The following is a 24178-nucleotide window of genomic DNA, read 5'->3' as shown; positions in this document are numbered from 1 at the left end:
TGTTCCTTAATAATTAGTAGATGTGAAAAATATTACCATTGAAATCTACCTGATGACTTTATATCCATGCTCAGATGTCAAGGAGCTCAGAAACTAATCGACTGTGAGTAGTAATAATCAGATATATAGGGATTAGAAACCCATGTGCAAATATCTTAATGTCAACTGCATTGAAAATGAATTTTTCTGTATGAAACTGTGTAGTTTAATAATGAAATGGAGACCTTTTTTAGAGTTTAAAACCATTTAATTTTAAGTCTTAAAGGGTTTATACTGAGTACAATATTGTATAACTGTAATAATTCAACTGTAAACCTAAAAATTTACAGTCAGTGTTGAAAGAGATGCATCTTAGCTCTGGAAATTGTTATTGAATATGTCAAAGTTGTTGTAATGAAATGCTTTTTTAAATTATGTGGTTATTAAATAAATAATTTTAAAATGCATAAAACTCTTGACATTTCTGCTTTTTTTTTTTTTTTTTTTTTTTTTTTTTAAAAAAAAAAAAAAAAAAAAAAAAAAAAAGAGGACGATAAATCTTCTGTGTAGACCAGGCTGGCCTTGAACTCACAGAGATCTGCCTGCCTCTGCTATTTTTAATCAGTACCATTCAATAAAATAAAATGAAACAAACAAAATGAAACAACCCCCCAAACCTGCCTTTTTGGCAGTCCTGTTATTTAAACCCTGGTCTGCATCAATTTACCTTGACAAAAGAAGTATTTTGTTATTGTATATATAAGATACATTTAGATCTCAGAAAATGATTCTGTTTGTCACTAATACCCTTCCCTAAATTTGTAAGAACTCTGAAGTTTTGATTTTTAGTGCTGTAGATCCATTACCCTTTTGAGCCAAACATTTTAAATTCTGCTTGAAAAAAAAGAAGCTAAATTAATATATATTAAGGACTTTGGTATAGTTCTTTTGTGTAATAATGTGAATTGTCACTGGCTAATTTATATGTTAAACTGGTTTCCCTTAAATATTTTCTCTTGTTGCTTGTATGGAGTGCTCTGCAATGAGGACCATGCAGGGCACCACAGCAAGGACTCACTTTCCATTAGAGACACATCCCAGAGAATGCCCAGACTCTATGGAGTTCAGCTCACTTATTTACAGTCCAGCAGGTGGCCTCTGAGGGACCCCATCCCACCCTCTCTGTGTTGCATACTGTAATAGGGTCTCTTGTCCCTGTGCTCTCAAAATACCCCAGGTTCCTGCCTACTGGATTAGGGCAGCCTCTCCCCTTAGGGCTGATGCCCATGAGAACATAGTATGTGAACCAAACAATTCAGCACCATGCTAGCTCCCAAAGACTGCTCAGTATGTATCTGTACATAAGTGCTTCAGTGATAAGAGTGGACCTTTGTCAGGTGTGGTGGCACACGCCTTTAATCCCAACACTTGGGAGTCGAGGCAGGTGAATATGAGTTTGAGGCCAGCCTGATCTACACAGTGAGTTCCAGGCAGCTGAGGCTACAGGGAAACCCTGTCTAAAAAAGACCCAAAAAACAAGAGTGGACCTTTAAGGGGGCTGGAGAGATGGCTCAGTGGTTAAAAGCACTGGCTGCTCTTGCAGAAGACCCAGATTCAGTTCTTTGCACGCATATAGTGGCTAACAGCCACTTGTAGTTCCAGTTCCAGGGGATCCAATGCCCTCTTCTGAGCTCGTCAGGCACTGCATGATATATGGTCCACTTATATACATGCAGGCAAAACACACATACACATAAAATATAGATAAATAAAAATTTTTTGGTCTTTTTGAGATAGGGTCTGCCAGTAGCCCCAGCTGGCCTGGAACTCACTAAGTAAACCAGGTTGGCCTCAGACTCAGAGATCCACCTGCTTAGCCTCCCAAGTGCTGGGAATTAAAGGTGTGTGCCACTACAACCAGCAAAGGTCTGAGATTAAAGCCATGTGCCACTTTGCCTTGCTGATAAATAAAACATTTAAAGAGTGGGCCTTTAAAACCAGAGCTCTTGACTGTGCCCTCAGGATTATATTTGGCCTTCTCTACCACCCTGTAACTTATACACTATTCACCCCTCCTTTTTTTTAAACATTTATTTTTAACTGTGTGTGTGTGTGTGTGTGTGTGTGCATGTGAATGCAGGTAACTGGAGCATCTGTCCTTTGATAAATGAAGACACAGGCTAAGTGCCCTCCCTGGACTCTCACACTGTGTAAGTTGCAGATCTAGAACTTGAACCCAGGAAGTTTGCTCTTAACCACCACCCTTTACCATCAGTGACTATATATGTCTGCTGATTTTGACTTTTCTGTCTGCCTCTATGTTATTTATAATTTTATGGTGCTGGAGGTTGAACCCAGGGCCTTTCACACTTGAGGCAAATGCTCTGTCATTAAGCTGGATGTACTCCAAGTTCTTTGGTCTCATTTTGGAATTACCCACATGCTGACTGGAGCCAGCAATGAAAACCCCCAATCTCCCCAAATCTCCAAGGACTGTGACTCCCCCAATGGGCAGGGTACTGTCTTCTTCTCCCCTCATTGGGCCTCAAACCCACACTTCCTATTCTCCAGAGCCCCTGAAGGAAACGTGGGGTGAGGGAAACCTGGGGGCTTCCTCTACCTCCTGTGACAGACTGAAGTCTTAAGCCTTGAGGAAAAAAGTCCAGGCAAACACAAAGGCAGCTGACAGACCTTGGGTTCCTGCCACCAGATTGCAGGCTCATTTGGAGGAAAAACAACAGAAGAGAAATGACTCTGGCTTTTGTTTCTTTTTTTTTTTTTCTGTAGTTTGTGGCAGACAGTCCACATTGGATGGTCCTATTCTCTTTTTATAGCTTATTTTGTATTTTTTATCAGGGCAATGCACTCACATAGTGTAAAGAATCACATAATACGGACCAAAAGGCAAACAAGCAGGCTCCTCTTTTCTTCCTTGCACACCCTGGTGTCTTGTTCTCTGGAGTGGCCCTGTCCACTGGTACTTTTTTCTAGTGTTTCCTATCCCTGAGAAGACAGGGTCTCCATTGTGCTCTGTGGTGATTGAGTTTATGGTGTTTGTTGGGCTCACAGAAGAAGACGATTTTGTATCTCACATTCAGTATCTCATACTGTGCTGCTTTCAGTTCTGAGTCAATACTGACGTTCGCCTCCACACTCCCATGCTCATTGTGAGGAGGTGAGCAGCGTTCTCTGCTGAGGTCAAATAAGCTGCCATGACTGAGTGCTCCCTTGTGCAACTTTTTGGTTTTCCCTTGAATTACCAACTGCTGCATCAAGAACAAATTTGCTTAGTGTTCTTTGACTAGCCTTCTCATGACTTCTAAAAGTGAAAAAATAAAAACCATTTCCAGCACACTTTCCACATGGCCAACTCTCTGAGCGACTCCATCAGTTCTCTTTCCCCCTAGATCCCTGTCTTCCAGAACCCTCAATCCCCTTGCTACATTCTGGACTGGATGCTGTCCAGAGGCACAGAGGCTCCTGAACCTGTCCCATGTGTCCCTGGTTCCTTTCACTCTCTCTTCCAGACTTGCTTCTGTGGGACACCTCCTGCAGGGCCTTGCCAAGATGGCAGCAAGGATCTTTGAGACTGACCAGAAAGTCACAGGGAGGAAGTGCTGATGTCACTTGAACTGCTTGCTGAATTACCTGTCATCAGGGGCCTGTAGCTTCCTACACCCTCTGGAAGGTTTCCCAGCTAGTCCTTCTCAAGTTGCTGTTTCCCTCCACCTTTTAGCTGTCTGACTAAAGCCTGAGCCCCAGCATGCATCGTACACAGTACCATTCAAGACATGAAAGTAACATTTCTTTTGTCTTTTTGAGACAGGGTCTCTCTTCCAGTTGGCCTGGAAGTTACTATGTAGATCAGGCTGACCTCAGTTTCATAGTGATCCTCCTGCCTCAGCCTCCTGAATACTAGCTACAGGCGTGTGCCACCACTTATGCCTGCCGTAAGTTGTTTTTATGTTGCTAAGAGCACACGGGATAAGAAAAAGTAAGACAGGCACCCAATGGACCAGACTCTGGTTCTCTTCCACCTACTAGATCTCTTTGAGCCTTTTCTTTCTGTAAGAATGGACTAATGATGACCTTGTGGTTGCCATGGTCCCTGGACACAGTGGATGAAAAGCACTGTGTAGCACACAGCAGGGCCCAGCAGGGCAGGTGCCCAGCAAACTGCCTGCTGCCCAGGGTCCATACCTTGAGCTCCTGAGCTTTGGCTTTCTCCATCCTGTGCTGGTGGACAGCCTCAAGCTGGGCCTTGGTGGCCTGGCTCTGCTGCACACTCTCCTGGAGCTCATGCTGTAGTTTCTCCCTCTCACGGTCTGACAATTGTTTGAGTGCCTGCAGGTCCTCCCTGTACTCACTGGCACACTGCTCCAGAGCCCCCTGCAGCTGGGAGACCTGCAGAGATACAGGTTCAGCCTCAGGCTGGGTCCTTTCCCTTCCTGGAACTGTTGCCCTTAAAGGCAAGCTTTCCTAGGCCTTGCTGAGCTGCCTCCACTTTGGGAACTCGGGGTGCGTTGAGAAGCAGGGTAAACAAATGCTGGAAAGGAGTCCTGAGTGAGATCCTGAGTCCTGGGAAAGCAGGGAGACTGGGCTAAGGAGCTACAGGCCTCAGAGAAATCAAGAAGGGATCAGAGAAATCTTGCAGAGGTCCACACAACAGCCTCCTTTACCTCAGACTTTTACTGACTGCCACATTTAGTGCCACCTTTCTGCTTGTCCTCAATACCCACCACTTCCCATGCCTTTCCACCCTTCCCAGCCCCTCCTCCCTATAGCCCCAGCTATCCTGGAATTCACTATGTAGACTAGGCTGGTCTCAGTCTCACAGATATCCACCTGTCTCTGTCCCACCCCCACCCCAGTGTTAGGATTAAAGGCATGTGCCACCACACCCAGCCTGACATATATTTTTTATCATCACTGCTACCAGAAATTTTGAGTGAATAAGCAAGACCAAAAATCCATCTTGGCCTGGACCCATGACACCCTCCCCAGCTAGGACTGAACCAGGCCCTGTGTGCTTCTCTGAAGCTGTCTGTAGGCACAATCTCCCTCTGGGATGGGTGAGGCACACCCTAACCAGGGCTGTCCTCCTACCTGGGTTTGCAGTCCGGCCTTTTGGCTTTGCCAGTCCTCTGGTAGATGTCTGATCTCCAATGCCTTCTCCTTCAGCACAGAGCCCAGGGGAGGCTGTAGGTCACTTCCTTCCTTGAGGGTTTCCCCAACCCTGTGAGGACATGAACACCGTAAGGACTAAGAATGACTTTACCCCTCTAATGATACTTCAGCTGCTCTGCCTGGGCAGAGGAGCTGGGGTTAGAACCATTTTGTTTTTCAAAAAACAATGTGACAGATAAATTCTAAGTAATATTACTCAAGGGTTCTATAGGGACTACCTGATACCATATCTTAGTGGGTGCTTAATAAATGAGATCCAATTGTTAGAAAGAATGGGAGCTTAGAGTTCTTCTGGGGGTCCTGAGAAGCTAAAAACAGTCTTTATAGTTGAGCTTCACAACTCTTCCTGTATATGGAAAAAAGAAGAGAAACAGTACACTTTACACAGTGCTCCACACTTCTTAAAGCACACTTGCAATTTTTTTTTTCTCTTTTTGAGTCAGAGTCTCCCTGTATCCCAAGGTGACCTGGATTCGCTATGTAGACCAGGCTGGCCTCGAAGTCAGAGATCTGACTGCTTGTCCCTCCCAAGTGCTAAGATTAAAGGCTTGCACCACCATGCCCAGCCACACTCATAACTTTTACTGACTGTCACCAGGTATAAATTGGGGGTGGGGGGAGGTTATAAACAGGCCTCTCCCTGTTGAAAAGCTGGCTGAAAGCTGCACGATTTCTGTGTCCTAGATAAAATGCTGAGAACTGTCTTTGGGGGAGACCCTCTTTTCTCATTCTGAATTTTAGAACTAGCTGAGAGATTAAAGTGTTTAGATTGGGATATTAAGTGTTTGCTTCATTGAGCAACACAAAGAGATATCATATGGTGACCTTTAACTCCCACAGCAAGAAGGCAAGAACCTTAGGCCAGAGGACAAGAGTTTAGGGAGTGAAAGCCATGGACTCGGAAGAAAGAACAAGAGAACAGGGACTCTGCCTAGCAGAGGAAAGAAGGCCCCAGACACATGAGTATAAGATTTACATGGGTGAAAAATATCATAATTAAACCCATCTTTTATACACATACACATACACAAATGCCATTTCAGTTTTCTTTATGGCTGCATAATATTCCATTGTGTATATGTATCACATTTTCTTTATTTATTTATCTGCTCATCAGTTCTTTTGAGCTCCTTCCTTTTACCATTGCAACAATATGGCCTAGGTAGGGACTACTTCAGCTTATGTCTCAGCATGAGAAGGCATGTGGAACAAACTTGAACTCTCATGTGGCAGAGCAGTAAAACCTCACCCTCAGCTAGGAGCCTTAGTAAAGCATAGCTAAGGCAAGCAGAGAAGTAGCTCACTGATTAGGTGAACATCACTACTTTGAGGATGTTTGATGTGGCTAATATAGGTAATATAGATGGGAGTTCCCCCAGGGGAACAAAGGTCCCCTTTGTTTCCTGACAAGAGAAGGAAGGATTGTGACCAGTCTAGGCTTGAAGCTTGGGCAGGATTACTAACTGCTTTGAGCTTCGGGTTCTTTATGAAATGACCTTCCTGGGTTGGTATGACAACAAGGAGGCTTATGGAAGTCATAGCTGTACAGAACATGCAAGGTTCATCCATTCCCTCTGCCAACATGTCCAAAGCCAGCAGTAAACAGGTGAGGACAGAAGGAATGGGCAAAGGCGTCCATCCTGAGTCCTTGTGCTGGGATGCCACCAGTCTGCCTCTACCTTTCCTCTTCATGGTTGCTGGTTCCTTCCTCAGCTGAAAGCTTCTCCTGACACTCTTCTCTGGGCAGTGTCTGAGAAGGTTCCTTCAACGTCAAACATGAGTCCTAAGGCAAAAACAGTGGTGAGATGAGACTAACAGCAGTATCGTGATTCAACCTGACTTGTTCAAGCCAGGCAGCAGAGGAGGGAAAGCCTCCAGAGATCCACTGGGCACCCTCTCATAGATGCCAGATGGCAAGGTTCCTTGAACAGCACCAGGTTTATGGTGATGTAGGCCTGTCTCCTTGTGTCCTGATTTTCAGTCTGTGAAAATAGTTCACAAGGCTGGTAAAAAATGCCCTGAGAGAGTCAGTGACTTGCCCAGTTCTCACCACTAGTGAATTCTGCAGTGGGATGTGCAATGGAGCCTTCCCACACTGGAGCCTGAACTCACCACAGTTCTGAGTGTACCACACAGATGTTCTTTGTTGAGCCTGACTCATGGGTCCATGGAGAGGGTCAGAGGGCAGTGCTGACATGGCCAGTGGTCAGCAATGTGAGTAGCTGTTGTCATTATTGTCATACCCATGTCCCAGGCTACCTCTCCTCACAGAGCATTAGGATGGAACTTGCTGGATGACCAGAAGCACTGAGAAATCGGCCGTGGGAAGAGTGAGAATGATTCCTAACAGTAATTTGATCAATTGAATCTGTGTTGCCATTCTCTCCTTCCCACAGAACCATAAAGGTGCCAGAGACTTCTTTTTCTATTTATCTTGATAACCACTGTCCTTGAAAAACGGTGGGATAAGATAGGCTAGAAATTCTCAAATTTCATTCAGTGGTGGCAAATTACAACCTGGATGTTTTCATAACTTCCTTGCATGGCCCTAAGCCAGGACCCTCCCTTATCTAGACCGATTCATCAACTGTGTATAAGTGTCAGCTTGCAATTGTGGTCTTCAAATTGTGTTCCTGGGACCCTGGGAGGCATGAGAAAAGACTTAGGTGGGAAGGAGCTGAGTGAGCTGGAGGGTGGGTCCTTGGCACCCATACCCACTTGACCTAGAACGAAAGTACCTTGTTGCACCGTGTGTACTGTGATGGCCACTAAACTCAGTGACGTGAGGGCAGTAGTCACCTTCACGTTGCAAAGCTCACTGTCAGTTCTAAGGGCTCCCCTAACTGGATCTCACAGGTGAATTTGTACTATCTGATTCCTCCCTCCTTTATGCAGGGGTTGACATGTCACCTGTCAGGATCCACTCGTGCCATTTGCTAGTGCAGGGTGGTAGACTGCAACTCTCTCCTGGGCTTTCCCTGCCCTACCTCTCATCAGATGCCCCTCCTCAAGTCTCCTCTGCTAAAGTTCCTCCTATGCCCCAGGCCTTAGTCCTTGGACATCACTTTTCTTTCTGTCCTTAATGTCTCATTTAGACTCACTACAGTAAGTTCTACATGAATATCGATGCCACGTGAATGCTTAAAACAGACAAATTTACCTGTCCATTTCTAAGGTTTCCTCAGTGTTCAGATGTGTACATCTAAAATTCCTTAATGTTTAATTAGCCTCTCAAACTGTGACATGTCCATAATTCCAATCAAGAAGCATGTACCTGCCTCAGGGATTCTGCACACTGTTTCCGCTGCCTGAAAATGCTCTTCCTTCTGATGTTTGCATCCTTAGCCCCACACTTCACTTACTGCTACCAAGAGACCGTCCTTAGTTTAAGGCTGGGGCTCTGGTACCAGATTCCTGTGTTTAAATCTCAGTTCTTCCACTAACTAATGATATAACCTTAGAAAAATTGCTCAGTTGTTATGAGAATTAAATAAACAAATCCCTATACAGTCCTTAGAACAGGTCTAAAACAAGTACTTCCGTTAATATAGGATTATTGTTCCCTGACTACCTTCTGTTATGGTTTGAATATACAGCGTACCCACCAAACACTCATGTTGGTGACACTATTGAGAAATGATTAGGGGACTGGAGAGATGGCTCAGTGGTTAAGAGCACCAGCTGCTCTTGTGGAGGACCTAGGTTCAGCTCCCAATAACCACATGGCAGCTAACAACCATCTGTATCTCCAGTTCCAGGGGATACAATGGCCTCTTCTGGCCTCCTCAGGAATTTGTACTACACTGATATACTTTTATACATGCAAGCAAAATACTCATATACATAATATTTTTTTACACACAGATTTCTACACACAGATTCTCTTAAATACCACTCCCACCCTCAAACTCTCTTTACCCAACTTTCTGTATTTTTTTCTGAAGTATTTATCACAGCCTGGTGTCTATTTCTATTTACTTATTTATTTGTATTTTTTATTTATTATTATTATTATTTTCTTTCTGCCTTTTTGAGACAGGGTTTCCCTGTAGCCCCATCTGGCCTGGAGCTCACTATGTCGACCAGGATGGCCTTGAACTCACAGAGATCCACCTGCCTCTGCCTCCCAAGTGCTGAGTCTAAAGGCATGTGCCACCATGCCCAGCTTCTATTTATTATTTTTATTTTGTGTATGACTGTATTGCCTGCAGGTATGTAAGTGCACTCATGTTGTGCAATGCTCTCAGAGGCCAGAAGAGGGTGTCAGATTCCCTGGAGCTGTAGTTATGGACTGTTGTTAGCTGCCATGTGGGTGCTGGGAACTAAACCCAGGTCCTCTTCAGGAGCAGCCAGTGCTCTTAACCACTGAGCCATCTCTACAGCCCCAGCTGTCTATTTTTAAAGTATATATTTCTGTCACAGGAAGGTGTGCTCCATGAGGGCAGGGACTCTGCTCCGTGCACCTGTTTCCAGGATGCCTGGATCAGTGTGTGACCTATTGGAAAGCCTCAGCAAACACCAACTGACTAAGCTCAGATGTGGTGAAACACTCTAGTGGAGGCAAAAGGATCATTATCTCCCATGCTAGCCCTATGGTCATCTTATGTCTGCAGAGGAAGTGGCTTGGGACTGACTAGATTTATGTGACAAATCTCCAGCAAAGCAGGAGGGTGAGGCATGGAGAGGGTTATAGTCCAAAGTTTGGGTGTTCCCTTGCTTTGTTTAGGAGGTGTTTCTGCTTTTTTGATTTGTAAGTTCATGGCCTATTTGAGTCATTTGTGTTGTTTCTGAATGTAGACATATACCCTGTGGAGGTGACATCAGGTAGCTAGCTCACTGCTTACCTGCCAGCAGTGATGGCCTATAAGACAGCAGAAGCCCACTCCCCTGACCCATGTCACAATTTTAGGGAAAAATGGGGTAGTTTATAATTATAATGTGAGATTTTAATATATATCTAGCAGAAACTAACATTTTAACTACACAGAATAAACTATATAAGGAAGATTTTAAAGAATAATAGCAGCCAGGTATGGTGGTGCACGTTTTTAATCCCAGTACTACAGAGGCAGAGGCAGGCAGATCTCTGTAAGACTGCGTCCAGCTGCTCTACATAGTGAGTTCCAGGCCAGCCGGGCCTACAGGGAGACCCTGTCTGAAAACAAACAAACAAAAACAAAGAATTATGGTGTTCTGAAATAGAAACCAGGAGCTATAATACACAGTAAGAAAGAAAGAAAGAAAGAAAGAAAGAAAGAAAGAAAGAAAGAAAGAAAGAAAGAAAGAAAGAAAGAAAGAAAGAAAGAAAGAAAGAAAGAAAATAGTAGTAACAAGTACAAAACAAATAGCTCCTAACATGTATATGGTGCTTGGTATGTGCTGGGCACTTAGCTCTGAGATGGGTACTGTCACCCACGCTTGAAATGGTGAAACTGAGGCAAGAGAGGCTATGTCATCTGCCCAGTGTCATTCAGAGTCTACATTATGAAGAAAGAATTTGAATACATTTGCTTTAGTGACAAATTGAAAACATGATTTCTTTCTATTTCATAAGGAATACCAAAAAAAAAGCTGACCGTGCATTTGTAAACAAAGCAAATCTCAACACAGTAAAAATGTTGACATTCTGTAGACTGAAATTTGATGACATCATAATAAAATTAGAAAGCAACAAGAAAGTAGGTTTAGAAACAAGATGAACTTCAAAACTGAGCCTCAACTAAAGACACACTTTTAGAGGGAAATTGTGATACTTAAACACATCTATTAGAAATTACTAGAAAAGTTAGAAAAAGAACAAAAGAATAAATCCAAAGTAAGCTCAGTAGCAGGAAGGGTTATAAAACAAATAAGTGAAATAAAATTATTCTACCAACACATCCGAGCGCTGCCTTTTTGAAAAGACATGTCAAACTTCCTGCAGGCCTGATCAAAACGAAGGGACAGTAGGCCCGAGAGCAGCTTGAATAGTGGAGCAGGAGCTCATGACAGAGCAGAGATTAGAAAGAATTCCAGATGTCCTCTAAGCTGCCATGAGGCCCGTGAGACGGAATTTGCAGGATGTAACGTCTGTGCTGCTGTATTGACCACTGCTATATTTAAAGGTGACCTGGGCTGAGGTCCAGAAACAGAGGCATATTGGAAACACTGCAAGAGCTGATATATCAGATAACAACCTTGGTTATAAGCTACACCATGCTGGCCTATTTCTACACCTTATCTCATGTGCTTGTCTTTGAGTCTGAGGTGACCAGAGAGGCACTGCCATTCGATTTACAGATGAGGAACTGTGATTGGGGATGTCTAGTGACTTGTCTCAGGTCACATGGCCACTGCAGGGCGGCATGAAGAACATTCTCTGACTCTTATCCATGTATTCTGTGTCATGCACTGGCCCTTGGATATGCCATACAAACATGACCCCAGCTGCCAGCTCAGGACCTAACTGCAGGTGAGTGCAGACTGTGTTGGGCAAACATGTTGCTAAAAAATACCTAGAAAACAAAGGCTCAAAATCAACCTGAAAAGGATTACATCAACAACATAGTGGAAGAAAGCCCTGGACCTTCTGCTAACACAAAAATACCAATTCAGAAACTAAATGTAAATCTTGATGGAATGCAAACCCAGATTCAGCAAAGCTGGCAGGGATGCTTATCAGAGATGCTGCTGCTGATGCAATACTGTACAGCCAAATTATAGCCCTCTAGCTCCCAGCTTCACTCAGGACAAGGAAGGGATTACTTTATATGTTGAATACTTATTTTTCCAAGGGGAAATACAGAGCATTGGCTTCTGGACAGCCATTCACAAAGCTCTGACATGCCTGCTATGGTCTGGCCACTTGCGGGACAATGGATGCAAAGGGTTGGCAGTGTGAGGAAACAGAAACTAAAGGTACTTTCTTCTCTCAGGGAGAAAAGGAGTTTGTAGAAGCCCCCAGAATGTGGCCAGGCTGATTGATAAAGGATTCCTTATCACAAGGTTAGTTTGTGACAACCGGAAAAGTGCCTGTCTTGTGTAAGTATAGACAACAGAGTCAAGAAAACCTAAATCAGGTAGAGATGTTCCAAACAAACCTCTAGAAAGTGACCAGAGTGACCTCTAGTAATGAAACAGAGCTATGTGATTTATCCAACAGTGAACTAAAACTAATTGTCATGAAGATAAAGATAACAATGACTGAGCACTGGGAGAGTCAACCAAGATGGAAATACACATGAATATAAATGATATCAGCAATGATATAAACACAAACACACACACACACACACACACACACACACACATAAAGCATATCAAAAGCACTGGAGCAGAAGCAATACAAAGAAGGGAAGCTCACAGTAATAAATGCCTATATATATGCATAAATACATACATGTACACATTAATGTATAGGGAGGGAGACATGCACAGAAAGAACACCAGTCATGGAGCTGAAAACACAACCATTGACTTATAAAACCACAGAAAGATTTCAATAGAAGATGACTGAGTGGAAAAAATGGCTGGTAAATTTAATCTTCAGTCAAATATACTCGGACAAGCAAAGGTTAAAAAAAATGAAAAAAAAAAAGCTGAAGACATGAGACATCATCGAGTGGACCAATCTTAAGCATATGCAAATTCCAGAGGGAAGAGAAACAAAGTCTGAGAAAGCCTATTCAAAGAAATAAATAAAAGCCTCCTTTTGGAGGCTGAAAATTCTCCAAATCTGGATACATAGATCCAAAAAGCCAAGGGATGCTAAGTAAGATGAACCTAGAGAAATTCACAGTGAGACACATTTTAATCAAATTGTCCAAAGTCAAAGGCACAGAATTTTGAAGGCTCAAAAGAAAAGCTATTTGCCACATAAAAAAGATCACCATATGTCAATGAACAAAATTTTTCAGCAGAGATGTTTTAGGTTAAAAGGGAGTGGGATAATATATCCAAAGTACTGAGAAAAAGAGGGGGAAAATCAAACGGCTGAGTAAGAATACTATTCTCATGAAAACTTGATTTCAAAAATGAAGGAGACAGCTGGAAAGATGGCTCAGTGGTTAAGAGCACTGGCTGCTTTTGCAGAGGGTCCTGGGTTCAGTTCCCAGCACCCACATGGTGGTTAACAACCATTCGTCACTCCAGTTCCAGGGGATCTGATGCCCACTGACCTCCATGAACATCACATGACACAGGTGTACTTACGTGCACGCAAACAATACACTCATACACATAAATTAAAAATAAAATGAAAAAAATTCTTTTAATGGAGAAATGAACTTTCCCTAACAAATATAAGATGATATAATACCAATAGGTTTGCTTTTTGTATTAGTCACTTTTCTGTTGCTGTGATAGAAACAATATGACCAAGGGAATTTATAAAAGGAAGAGTTTATTTAGCATATGGTTCCAAAGGGGCAACAGTCCATCATGGTGGGGAGGCATGGTGGCAGAGGTGGCTGGGGTAGGAGCAGAAGCTAAGTGCTCACATCTTCAAGTAGGCACCGGAAGCAAGAGATGGCAAGGCTTAAGAACTCTCTAAGCCTGCCCCCAGTGACATGTTTCCTCCAGCGTGACCACACCTTGTAAGACCTCCCAAAACAGCGCCACCAACTGGGGTCAAAATGTCCAAATACTTGGAGCCTATGGGGGACATTCTCATGCAAACCACCACACTTTTCAAGAAAGAAATATTAAAAAATAAAAAAGAAGTAAGTTAATCTCCTGAGAGAAGGAACAATAAAACATAACAAAAGCAATAGGATCAAACAGCACAAAGGAGGAAAGTTTATATCTATAAACACTTGCATTCGAAAAAGAAGAAAGACAAGTGGGGTCACTCCTTATGAGTCATTGGTCAGGGAGGTCCCAGAGACCCCAAAACAATACAGGCTCTTGCTATTCCTCTTGACTGCCTGCCAGAACTAGATGATCAGGCCCTACTGCTGAAGACACCACATACCTTGGTTGCATGATGTAGAAAATCTAGCTAGAACTGGGCAGAAGCTTCCTAGCTGTTGGCTAGCTTTTCCTAGTCCTGGAAGGCACTATGCAGGCTGCTGGGTAGAAAAGGCATCAATGGTCTTACTTAGCTATGAACCTTATGAACAATGAGCCCAACCTGCCAAGCAATATGTTTCCACTAGTGGAATAGTGGTAGTAATATTATAGGGGCAACCAGTCACTCTCTGCTTGGATCTGAGGCCTGTTCCATGAGAGGAAATCCATGTAATCCTGGTCCAAAATCTGTCACAGTCAAGGTCATGGGCCCTTGGTGGGAACTGAATATTGTTGTTTAGCTAAATTGACACAGCATCAAACTTCCTTCTAATTATTTATGTTTTTACCTACAGACCAATGCTTCTCTCTGCCTTGATCAGCGAAGCCTCTTTCCAGTGAACAGTTGTGAATACAGAGATTCATGGCTGCAAAATTGCTGAGAACAAATAATGGAAGAAGCAGGGGAAGAATGCAAGAACCCAAAGGTATGGAAAAGGGCCGTGAGATGTCATCTTCTGGGCAAGACACAGCTAATGCAGTTAAGAACACAGCAGCTGCTGGTGCCAGCACCAGGTTTGCACAAGAATGGGCCTGTCAGCAGTCAGGCATGAATAGAAGAAGGGTCCACAGGGCCTCACCCCTCACTGCTGAAGTATTCACTACTGACAGATTCAGAGAAGTGGGGGAGTCAATGTCATTCATTAGGTATCCACTGGTGGATAATTCCAATCCAATGGGTTACAATAAATGGGTCACAAAATAGAACCAATGGTCATGAATCTGGGAAATAGACTTGTAGAGAGGAGATGAGGTGGTTGATAGGGATGGGAGGGAGGGGAGGGGGGGAAGACAGCAGTCAGAATGCAGTATATACACGTATGAAATTGTCAATGAACAAACAACAAAATGGAAGAAAGATTTCAAATAAACAGCCGAAGTGCTAGAAAAAACTAGTCCAAGGAAAAACAAAGATCAGAGCAAAAAAAATTAGGTGTAAAATACAAAAAGTTAATGAAAGTATGAGTTGGATTTTGTTTTGTTTTGACACAGGGTCTCATGTTATGAGTTGATTTTTTTTTTTACCAAGGTAAATAAAGCTGACTAAGCCAAATGGGAGAAGACTCACAAAAGTAAAATCACAAGTGAAAGAAGAGTTGCTACAATTGATGCCACAAAATAAAGAGGAACATAAGAGACAACTATGGAAAAGAGACCTGATAACAGTCAGCACTAAGTAGACTTGGGGTTTTAAAGGGGACACGGGGAGAATGAATGAAGCTGGAATGAAAAAGTGGTGGGGGATGGGGAGAAATTGGAGGGGAGGAAATAGGGGATAGTTTGATCAAAACACATACACCTATGGAATTCTCAATTAAAAATAAAAGAAGTTTAAAAAAGGCATTCTCAATTCCCTTCATTTAGTTGTCAAGTCATGCTCCAGTTTACATACTAGGAAGTTCTGAACATCTGCTCTGTGTAGGTGTGTTAGGTGCTGGCAAGATAAAGACCAATAAAACACAGCTCTTGACTTTCACAAACATGTCCAACAGGATGAAAAGACACAGCTTGATAATTTCAACACACTGTGTAAATTGTAAAAATTTCCCCTCCTCTCTTTTCCCAACAATGTACACTGCCTATTTCAGGTTAAAACACATCATTCCTAAGGTGCTAGGGTTGTAACCCTTCAATATTATACAGATGAACAATACAGTGGATCAATGAGTTGACTACCACATTCAAGCCTAGTAATACTGCTTGAACAGTCCGCTTCTCTAAACTCCAACTAGAGTCCTACTGCTCCAGCTGTCTACTTTATGACCTCCAACAGGAATAGACTCCCCCCTGTTCTGTTGTCAGCTGTTTGGCATCTGAACAAGCCCTCTATCAGGAATAACCCTGAGCTACTCCTGGCTTATGGAACTGAGGGTATCATGTGTTATCTGCCCCTGATTCTCACTCCTAGGCTCTCCACTGGGCATTTTCTCAGGTTCAGCCCAGTGCTCTCTCCCCTGCTACAGGGGCCTGAGTAGAAATAGTTCACACAGAAAAATAAGTAGTTTGCCTCTCCTCCAAACCATGGACTGCAGAGCTTCTACCCAAGCAAAGATGAGTGTTTTAAACCTTTTAGTAACTTAACCTCTTTTAGATTTTTTTTCTATTAAAACACACACACACACACACACACACACACACACACAACCAGGAAATCTTCTGGAAGGGAACATTCAAAGTCATTTTCAAGTTCAGTTGACAATCTTTAAAAGGCAGTACTTTGTTCATTTTAAAATAGAACACCTAATGTAATGGGATTTTGCTGAAATGATTGCAGAGGACTGTAATGGATACTATAAAGTCACCTTACATTTATAGACTCTTTAATGGTTTTGAGAAGTGTTGTCATATGGTTTCTGCCGTTCATCACCACAAGTCTCTGGGGTATGGTGGGCAGGAATATTGCAGCCATTTTATTAATAAGTAGCAGACCACCAAAGCTTAAAGCACTGCCTTGGTACCACTCTCCTGGTCTCAGTTTCCCTATGTGTGAAATGAAGATATATTAGCATTTGCCTCAGGGCTGTTGTGGGGACTGTAAACACCAAGTCAGGGCCTTGTCAGCAGCTTCTACTCTTTTGGAATACCTTTCCGACCCCTCTCAGGCAGAGAGCTCCCTTTCTTATAAGGGCTATGTAAGAGCCTTTCTGACATTGTTATGGCACTCCTCATACCATGTTAGTATTAAGTAAATATCTATTCCCCCATTCAAATTTGAGCCCTCCAAGGAGAAAACTGGGCCTGATTCAGCTGGATATCCTGCTCCATGGCTTGTATAGTGAAAGCACTCATAAACATTTGTGAGGATGAAATGACTTCAATAGCGCTCACCACAGCAGCTGTCCTCCAGGACAGCATTTTAAGCAGGAGGAGCTATAGAAACTTTACCCTTCTTTGTCCCTAGTTTAGTACCACATACAAAAAGATTCATCCAGAAAAAAAGTTTTCCCTCAGAATTACCGAGACTAGAACGAATGGCTTTGTGGAAACCAACAAATGACACTAGAGTCTAAAAAAATCTTTACGAGACTGGATCTGAGGCGTAAAGACAAAGGTTCAGTTAGGCCTCAGGTAACTCTGGTGGGGACAGAGCCACTCCCAAGTCTGACAATCCTCTCTGAATGTCTCAGGAGTGGAGTGAAAATTCTGCTCTCATTTAACATTGTTATTATTATTATTATTTTTTTTTTATCACTCAACTCACTGAAATACTTTGGCAGGACAACCAATAGCCTAAACTTAAACCCCTGAGTCTTAAACTTAAAATTCATATCCTCCAATCCAGCAAGAACATCACTGGGGAGGCTGTCATTTAGCACTCTCCTTGGTGTCCCCACAGGACAGCCCCTCTAGGCCTCTAGGCCTCCTTGTTTGCATGTCCTCTGCCTTGTTTGCAGGTCTGGCTACACTGCAGGATGCTGACATTGCTCACATGAAATCTGGTTCCTGGCAAAGCTTCTACTCACTGGGTTGACCTGGAGGATGGCTTGTCAAAAATATTTGGACTGAATTATAAACCTCTGATTGGCAGTTTAGAGAGTTTTATACATCATATTGACAAGGTGTGTTGAAATAGTCACGTGTGCTGTTGGTGAGACTGTACACTGGACCAACATCAGTGGGAGGCATAAGGCAGTTCTCTATCAAAGTTAAAAATGTACATATCACTGGAATGAGCAAGTACTTACAGCGTGAAGAGTTATTGACAAATGCCAAGTACTGTTTCCACTAATGGGCATATATTAATTCATTTGGCTCAAAAAAACAAACAAGCAAGCAAACAAAAAACCCCAAACCCTCTGAATTAGGTAGTTACCTCATCCTCACTTCACAGATGAGAAAGTTGAAGCAGACAGATGCTAAGTATCTACCCAAGATTATCCAGCCAGAAAGAACCCAGGCAATTTTATCCTTCAACAGTGCTAGCCAATAAAGAGCACTTTCATAATCTCAACGTCCACCATAAGAAAAAGATTAAGGGACTGGAGAGATGGCTCAGCGGTTAAGAGCACTGAGTGCTCTTGCATAGGACCCCATTCCCACACCTACATGGCAGCTAACAACCATCTGTAACTCCAGTTCCAGGGGACTCTAACAGCATCTTCTGACCTCCATGGGCATTGCACAACATGGGTGCACTTACACACAAGCAGACAATACACTCATACATATAAAATAAAAATAATAAAATATTCTAAAAATAAAAATTAAAAAGAAAAAGATTATACTGTGGGGCTTTGTTTCAATGATAACTAAACAGCTGCTTTTTAAAATGAAGTTGTTCACTTGGGAGGTAGAGGCTGGCAGATCTCTGTGAGTTCAAGGACATATCCAGGCCAGCTGGGGTTACAGGGAGATCCTATCTCACACACAGAAAAAGAAGACATTGTTATGGAAGTATACTGATAGAGTACAATCTCATAAAAAGTTTAAAAAGCAGGCAGACCAATGAAAATATGCTATTGTTTGTAGAAAAATATTTCCATAATTATGTCTGTATCTGCACATTACAGTTCTAGAAAAACATACAGAAAGAGATATAACAAGAAGTTTTCCTGGGATAGGGAGCACAGGAGGGTGGTCCTTTTCATTGTATGGTTATTCCTTTAGACTTCTATACCATGTACATAGATGACTTATTTTGAAAAGAAAACTTAATTTGAGAACACATGTAACACCTGAAAAACAGAATGTTTGCTTAACAGAAAACAGCATAAGATCTTAATTCTATTCCTAAGGGTCCAGTTGTTTTTATTTTTTGAATTTTTGTATATTTTATACTGAACATCTTAATCATCTTTATACCCCTTCCCCATTGGAACCCTCCCGTAGCCCCACCCCACTGGAATTCATACATTCTGTCTTTTGTGTTAAGGCCTATCATGTCAAGTTAGCATCCCAAGATGTCCCTCAGTGCAAGTTCATCCACTGAGGTCTAGTCAGCCCACCTGGAGTCCCTCCCTTTATGAGTATCAGCTCTTCCTCACCCAGCAGTAATCAGCTGCCAATAGGTCTTCAACTAAGATGGGGGTCTGCTGTCCATTTCCACAGTTCTGTGCTGGGTTTTTGTCTGCTTGAGTTTGCATGGGTCTTGTGCATGCTGACACCATTGCTGTAGGTTCATATGAGAAAGGTTCCAAGAGCCTGTAGGACTCTATTTGCATATGGTCATGCACCTCCCTCCCTGGCTCTTACAATCTTTCTACCCCCTCTTCTGAAATAGTCCCTGAACCTTGAGTGGGTAGATTTTAATATTGGACTAAAGATCTAATCATTTTAAAGCAATTTGTTTCTGCACATGTCTCTGCTGTAGCATCTAGCCTTGAGGCTGGCACATTCTAGATATTCCACAAATAATTCTGGAATGAATGTATCAGTGAATCAGTGAATGAACCACAAGCATATCAAATTGAATCAAAGAGAACTCACATTTTTTCCTTTTCTTTTTTCTTTTTTATATGTGTGAGTGTTTTGTCTGCTTGATGTATCACGTGTGTGTAATGCCCACAAAGGGCATTGGATCTCCTGGAATTGGAGTCATAGACAGTTGTTAACCACCACATAGGTGCTGGGAACTGAACCTAGGTCCTGTGCAAGAGCAGTCAGTGCTCTTAACGCTGAGCCCTCTCTACAATTCCAGAACTGGCACTTTTGAAGGTTCCTCCTGCAACTCTGCGTTGGAGAGGTCTGTACCTCCACATAGGAGCTGAGCTTAGTTCAGGACAATGGTCTAGAGTAAGGAGAGTCAGGTGGGAGCTGGGTTTCATGGTGAACCAACCTACAGTCCTTTACATGTACTTATATTTTGAACTTCTGTAGGATTTGCTACATAAGGCATGCAGTGATCCTCAGCTGGGGGTAATTTTGTCCCTCGGAGACATTTGACAGTACCTGGAGACATTTTGTTTGAGAGGATTTGCTACTGGTATTTGGTGAGTAGAAATCTAGCCATCCTACAGTGACAGCCCAGCCCCCACACCAAAACGTCAAGTAGTGAAGCCAAGGCGTGAACAGCAGGGATGGCACTAGCTCATGGACACGTGGTTGTGACTGTCTGAGCCCTGTTCATCAGCACTGGTGTGTGTTGTGTGTGTCGAGTATCCATGTATTTGTGCTCTCTCTCAAAAACAACCTGCCGTATGGTCTCCTGAACTGCATTTACATCTAGTCTGCAGCTTACTGACCTTATTTTAAATGTAATCTCCTCAGCGAGGACCAACCCAGGGAGCTCCATTCCACCCTCCTGCAGCAGTCATCTCAAGGAGCTGAGAGATACAATATTTGAGGAATAGCTTTTCTGGGAAATCCTGAAAAGAACCTGCAAAAACTGTTCCAGGAGTTCTTCTCTGGAATGTTAGTTAGCTTGTGAGCATGGCTCCTGAGAAACTGAAGACTGAAAACAGCTCCAGATTTCTCAAGCAGAGTCCGTCAGGCGGGGTGGGGATGAGGACAGCTCCAGATCAGCAAGGGCCTGTCCTGGGGCAGAAGGCACCTCTGATCCTTCAAGCTTCTCTTCCAGGCTCACATGTGGGCAAATGGGCAGTTCAAGGATTCTCCCCCAGTCTGGTGTCAAAGGCACAGAGAGAGGCCAGGCCACTCTCATCAATCCCAAGAGAGTTGAGGACTGTTTAATTTGGAAAGTACCCTGGGTGTGTGATACACTAAAAGAAAGACAGGATCAGATCCAGTGGTTCCATCCAGCTGTTTACCTGCCCATGACATGAGAAATCACCTAACTACTCTTACCTTCAATTTCCTCCTCTGTAAAATGGGTACACTGCAGATTGTTCTAAAACTAATGATGTCAACAATGGAAATAGTGCTCTGTAACTGCCCAGGTCCCATAAAAATGTTGGCATTCAAATCCACATTCACTTGACTCTTGGCTTATGTTTTCCCTGATGAATATGTACTTAAGTAAGGAGTCATCCTATTACAGTCACATTGAAAGCCCCTTAAGGGAAAGATGCTACTTCCTAGCCAAAAGAATGGACTCTACTTCTGTATGGAAACACACCATGGTCTCCCTGTAAGAGCTAATCCAGTTGGGCAGTCCCTCACCTGGCCAGAGGTCCACTCCTCAGGAAGGTGGGTTTACTTTAAACCATGCTAAAGAGATGGGAGGAATAATTAACACACTCATGCCTCCCGGGATCTCTGCCCTCTGTGCAGTCACTTACAGACCACAGCCTCATGGTGTTGTTAAGTCTGTCAATGTTTTGGGACCCTTAAACAGAAAACAGTAACTTTTTATCTTTTTCCTTTTCTCAGATACTTGCCAAAGCCCAAGCATTCTTTCTCAGACACCCTGGAATCTCTCTTTCCAAACTTCTGCCATGTGGCTGCTTAAAAACAGCATGGCCTTCTGTCTTCCTCCTCTCTATCTTCCTCCTCTGGGCAGCTGCTGAGATTTACAGTTTGCCTGCCCTGGGGTTTTCTTCTAAACTCTAATGAAATTGTTCTTGAACTTCTTCTGAATCTGTTCTAAAATTCTTTTATTAACAAGATTAAGAACCCCAAGAGGGAGCCCTAATTTCCCAGTAACATGTGGCACCCTAGGTGGGATTCCCCAAAATTCCCAGTGGCAATCCCAGTGAGGCCTCCCATGATAGCTGGTGTCAGGGCCAGGGAGAGAAAATGCAGGACTCCAGGGACACTTGGCTGAGATTCAGGCTTGGCTTGTAGTGTTCTCCTGCATGAAGTCTGAAGTATACTAAAAACTTGGACAGCAATAAAATAAGTAAAATTTAAGGCAGAGGCTTTTTTAAAAAATTGGCCCCTGATACCAAAATAGGAGTGAAGAAAATCATGAAAGTCAAGGCTCTCATTCACCAACTCCAAGGGAATTATTTCTACCTTTGATATCATATGAAGCACGCTGAGTGCTCATGTTGCATTTGTGTTGTGCATTAAGCTGTGTTTGGGGAAGGTATGTTGGGGGTCTTAAGCCCCAGTTCCTGAGAATGTGACCATGTTTGGAAACAGGGTCTAGGTAATTAGTCGAGGTCACATTGGGTTAAAGTAGGTCCTAAATCCAATGACTGCTGCCCATATATATGAAGACAAACACTTAAGGAAGAAAGCCCTGTAATGACTGGCAGAGATTACAATGATGTGTCTCGCCAAGAACAGCAAGGACTGCCAGCAGTCACCCGAAGCTGGGGACAGGCTAGGGTGGGTTTGCCCCCAGAGCCTCCAGAGAGAGTCCAGCCAGCACCTTGCCTTCAGGTGTCTGGACTCCAGAGCTATGAGAAAATACATGTTTGTTGTTTAAGCCAAGAAGCAGTAGAAATTCATCACTGCAGTCTTAGAAAAATAATACAGCTAACAGTCGGGGTGCCACCCAGGACCCAGTTTCCACCCTTAGGTGTCCCCACAAGGACAGTTTCATAGGTGGGACTGTTGTCACAGGAAAACAGGACCAAGGGTGTGGGGGGGGGCTGGGGGCTGTTACTATTGTGGTTAATGCTGGACAGAATCAAAGCCCCCCGCCACATACACCTTTTTTTCTGCCAGGCAGCCTGCTCTCAGAAGGAGAGATTAATTTGACAGGACTTTTATTTTTTTCAGGCTGCAAGGATAATTCCTCAGAACTCTATTTCCTTCACGGTTTTTACAAATGGATTTTGTGCTGATTTTTATCTTCACGCACTTGGCAGTGTTAAGGGGGGACATAAAGGAGCCCATTAACATCAGCATGTGTCACTGGGGATGCAGACAGGCTGAAGCTCAGAAGAGAAATATCTCCAATTAATGCACAAATAGCTAAAGGTTACCTGGCTCTCCACCACACTGCAGGGCTGGCAGCTTAATTCCTGGGTCCCTCTCTCAGTTCCTCGTGGGGGTGCCTTATGTTGTTGGATAAATTCCTCCAGCATTAAAACCTAAATCAGGAGACAAGAAATGTCAAGCAGTGACACAAAGCCTCGTCTCCAGGACATGGTCGTTAATCAGGGACTCAGCTCTCCTGGGTCAGTTAGGCTCATTCTAAACAGGCTGCTGCAAAAGCCATCACAAATTAGCCACTTTCTCAGTGGTTCTAGAAAAAGATGAGCATAGCGAGTTTACAGCATTCCACACTTTCTTCTGAAGTTATATGCATATCTATAGTAGATCTGTGGAGTGACTTTCACTGGCTTTTATGCCAGTCTTAGAAAGCCATTCATTCAATTTCATTTCATTTTCTAACATAGAAAAGAACAGACAAAAGTTATTATATGCCTAAGACATGGAAATATTAGATTCCTTAATTTCCTCTAAAAAATATTTAGTTGGTAAAGAAAATGAACAGCATTGAAGAATTGCAGAGATAAATTGAGAGAAGACTGGCTGGAAGGCGCTATGAAATTATAAAGCTTTCATTGTGGTGGTAATCACTAACCAACTGATTGTAACTTATCAATTAAACAGATCGTTTTCCCATGCAGACTTTGAGGATAATGAGGCCAATAACCATAATGGAAATTCAGACACTGCTGGCAAATCTGTGTAGGTCCAATGCTTGTCAGACACCACAGTGGGGACAAGGAGGAAAGGGAAGGAACAGAGTAAGAGCAGAACAGTATGAAAATGAAAATGGTTGCTGCCTTTAAGCTTCTTGTTCTGTGGGTTTGTAACCATAGCAACACTCAGTAGAGATTTGTACAAAATAATACAGCACGATTAATAGTGTGTTTGTGCCAGTAATATAAGTACTTTTATCATGTTAAATTTTTCAATCCTCACAAAAGTCCCTATGAGGCAGGTATAATGTGCAAAATTTGAGGTACTAAACTCTGGCCTAGGGAGTCTAGACAACTTAAGGATAGTGAAGGATGAACAAGAGTCTGGCAGGGGTGAAGGTGGGAGAAGGTGGGCAGGATGGGTGTGAAGACTGAAGTAAGGCTCCATGTGGTGGGGGTTCATAGCAGGGAGTAGACCGAGAGGGCAAAGTCAGGGACTAGTGGTGGTAAGTAAGGTTGAGGACAAA

General features: G+C 43.0%; 1 protein-coding gene and 1 long non-coding RNA gene across 6 annotated transcripts in view; one reads left to right on the top strand and one right to left on the bottom strand.

The window, feature by feature from the left end:
• The window catches only part of Fam184b (family with sequence similarity 184 member B), a 136535-nt gene that overhangs the window by 30576 nt on the left and 81781 nt on the right, over positions 1-24178 (bottom strand). For 3 of the 5 annotated variants that reach the window (XM_029560515.1, XM_008826863.1, XM_008826862.2), the window contains exons 7-10: positions 22986-23093; positions 6846-6949; positions 5086-5215; positions 4180-4383 (exon numbers count right to left, since the gene is read on the bottom strand). In XM_029560515.1, the coding sequence (XP_029416375.1) occupies positions 4180-4383; positions 5086-5215; positions 6846-6949; positions 22986-23093 (546 nt within the window). The remainder of the gene's footprint in view (positions 1-4179; positions 4384-5085; positions 5216-6845; positions 6950-22985; positions 23094-24178) is intronic. The other 2 variants (XM_029560516.1, XM_008826864.2) reach the window with 1 other exon arrangement.
• Positions 12066-16082, top strand: LOC108490499. The gene is made up of 3 exons (XR_001872303.2): positions 12066-12150; positions 14508-14639; positions 15242-16082. It is a non-coding gene; the product is annotated as an uncharacterized LOC108490499 (long non-coding RNA).

This window comes from Nannospalax galili, unplaced genomic scaffold (assembly GCF_000622305.1).
Source record: "Nannospalax galili isolate Female #2095 unplaced genomic scaffold, S.galili_v1.0 scaffold271, whole genome shotgun sequence".
Taxonomy (NCBI): Eukaryota; Metazoa; Chordata; class Mammalia; order Rodentia; family Spalacidae; genus Nannospalax; species Nannospalax galili.
The sequence above is the reverse complement of the archived record's forward strand: the minus strand, read 5'-3'. Positions and strand labels throughout refer to the sequence as shown.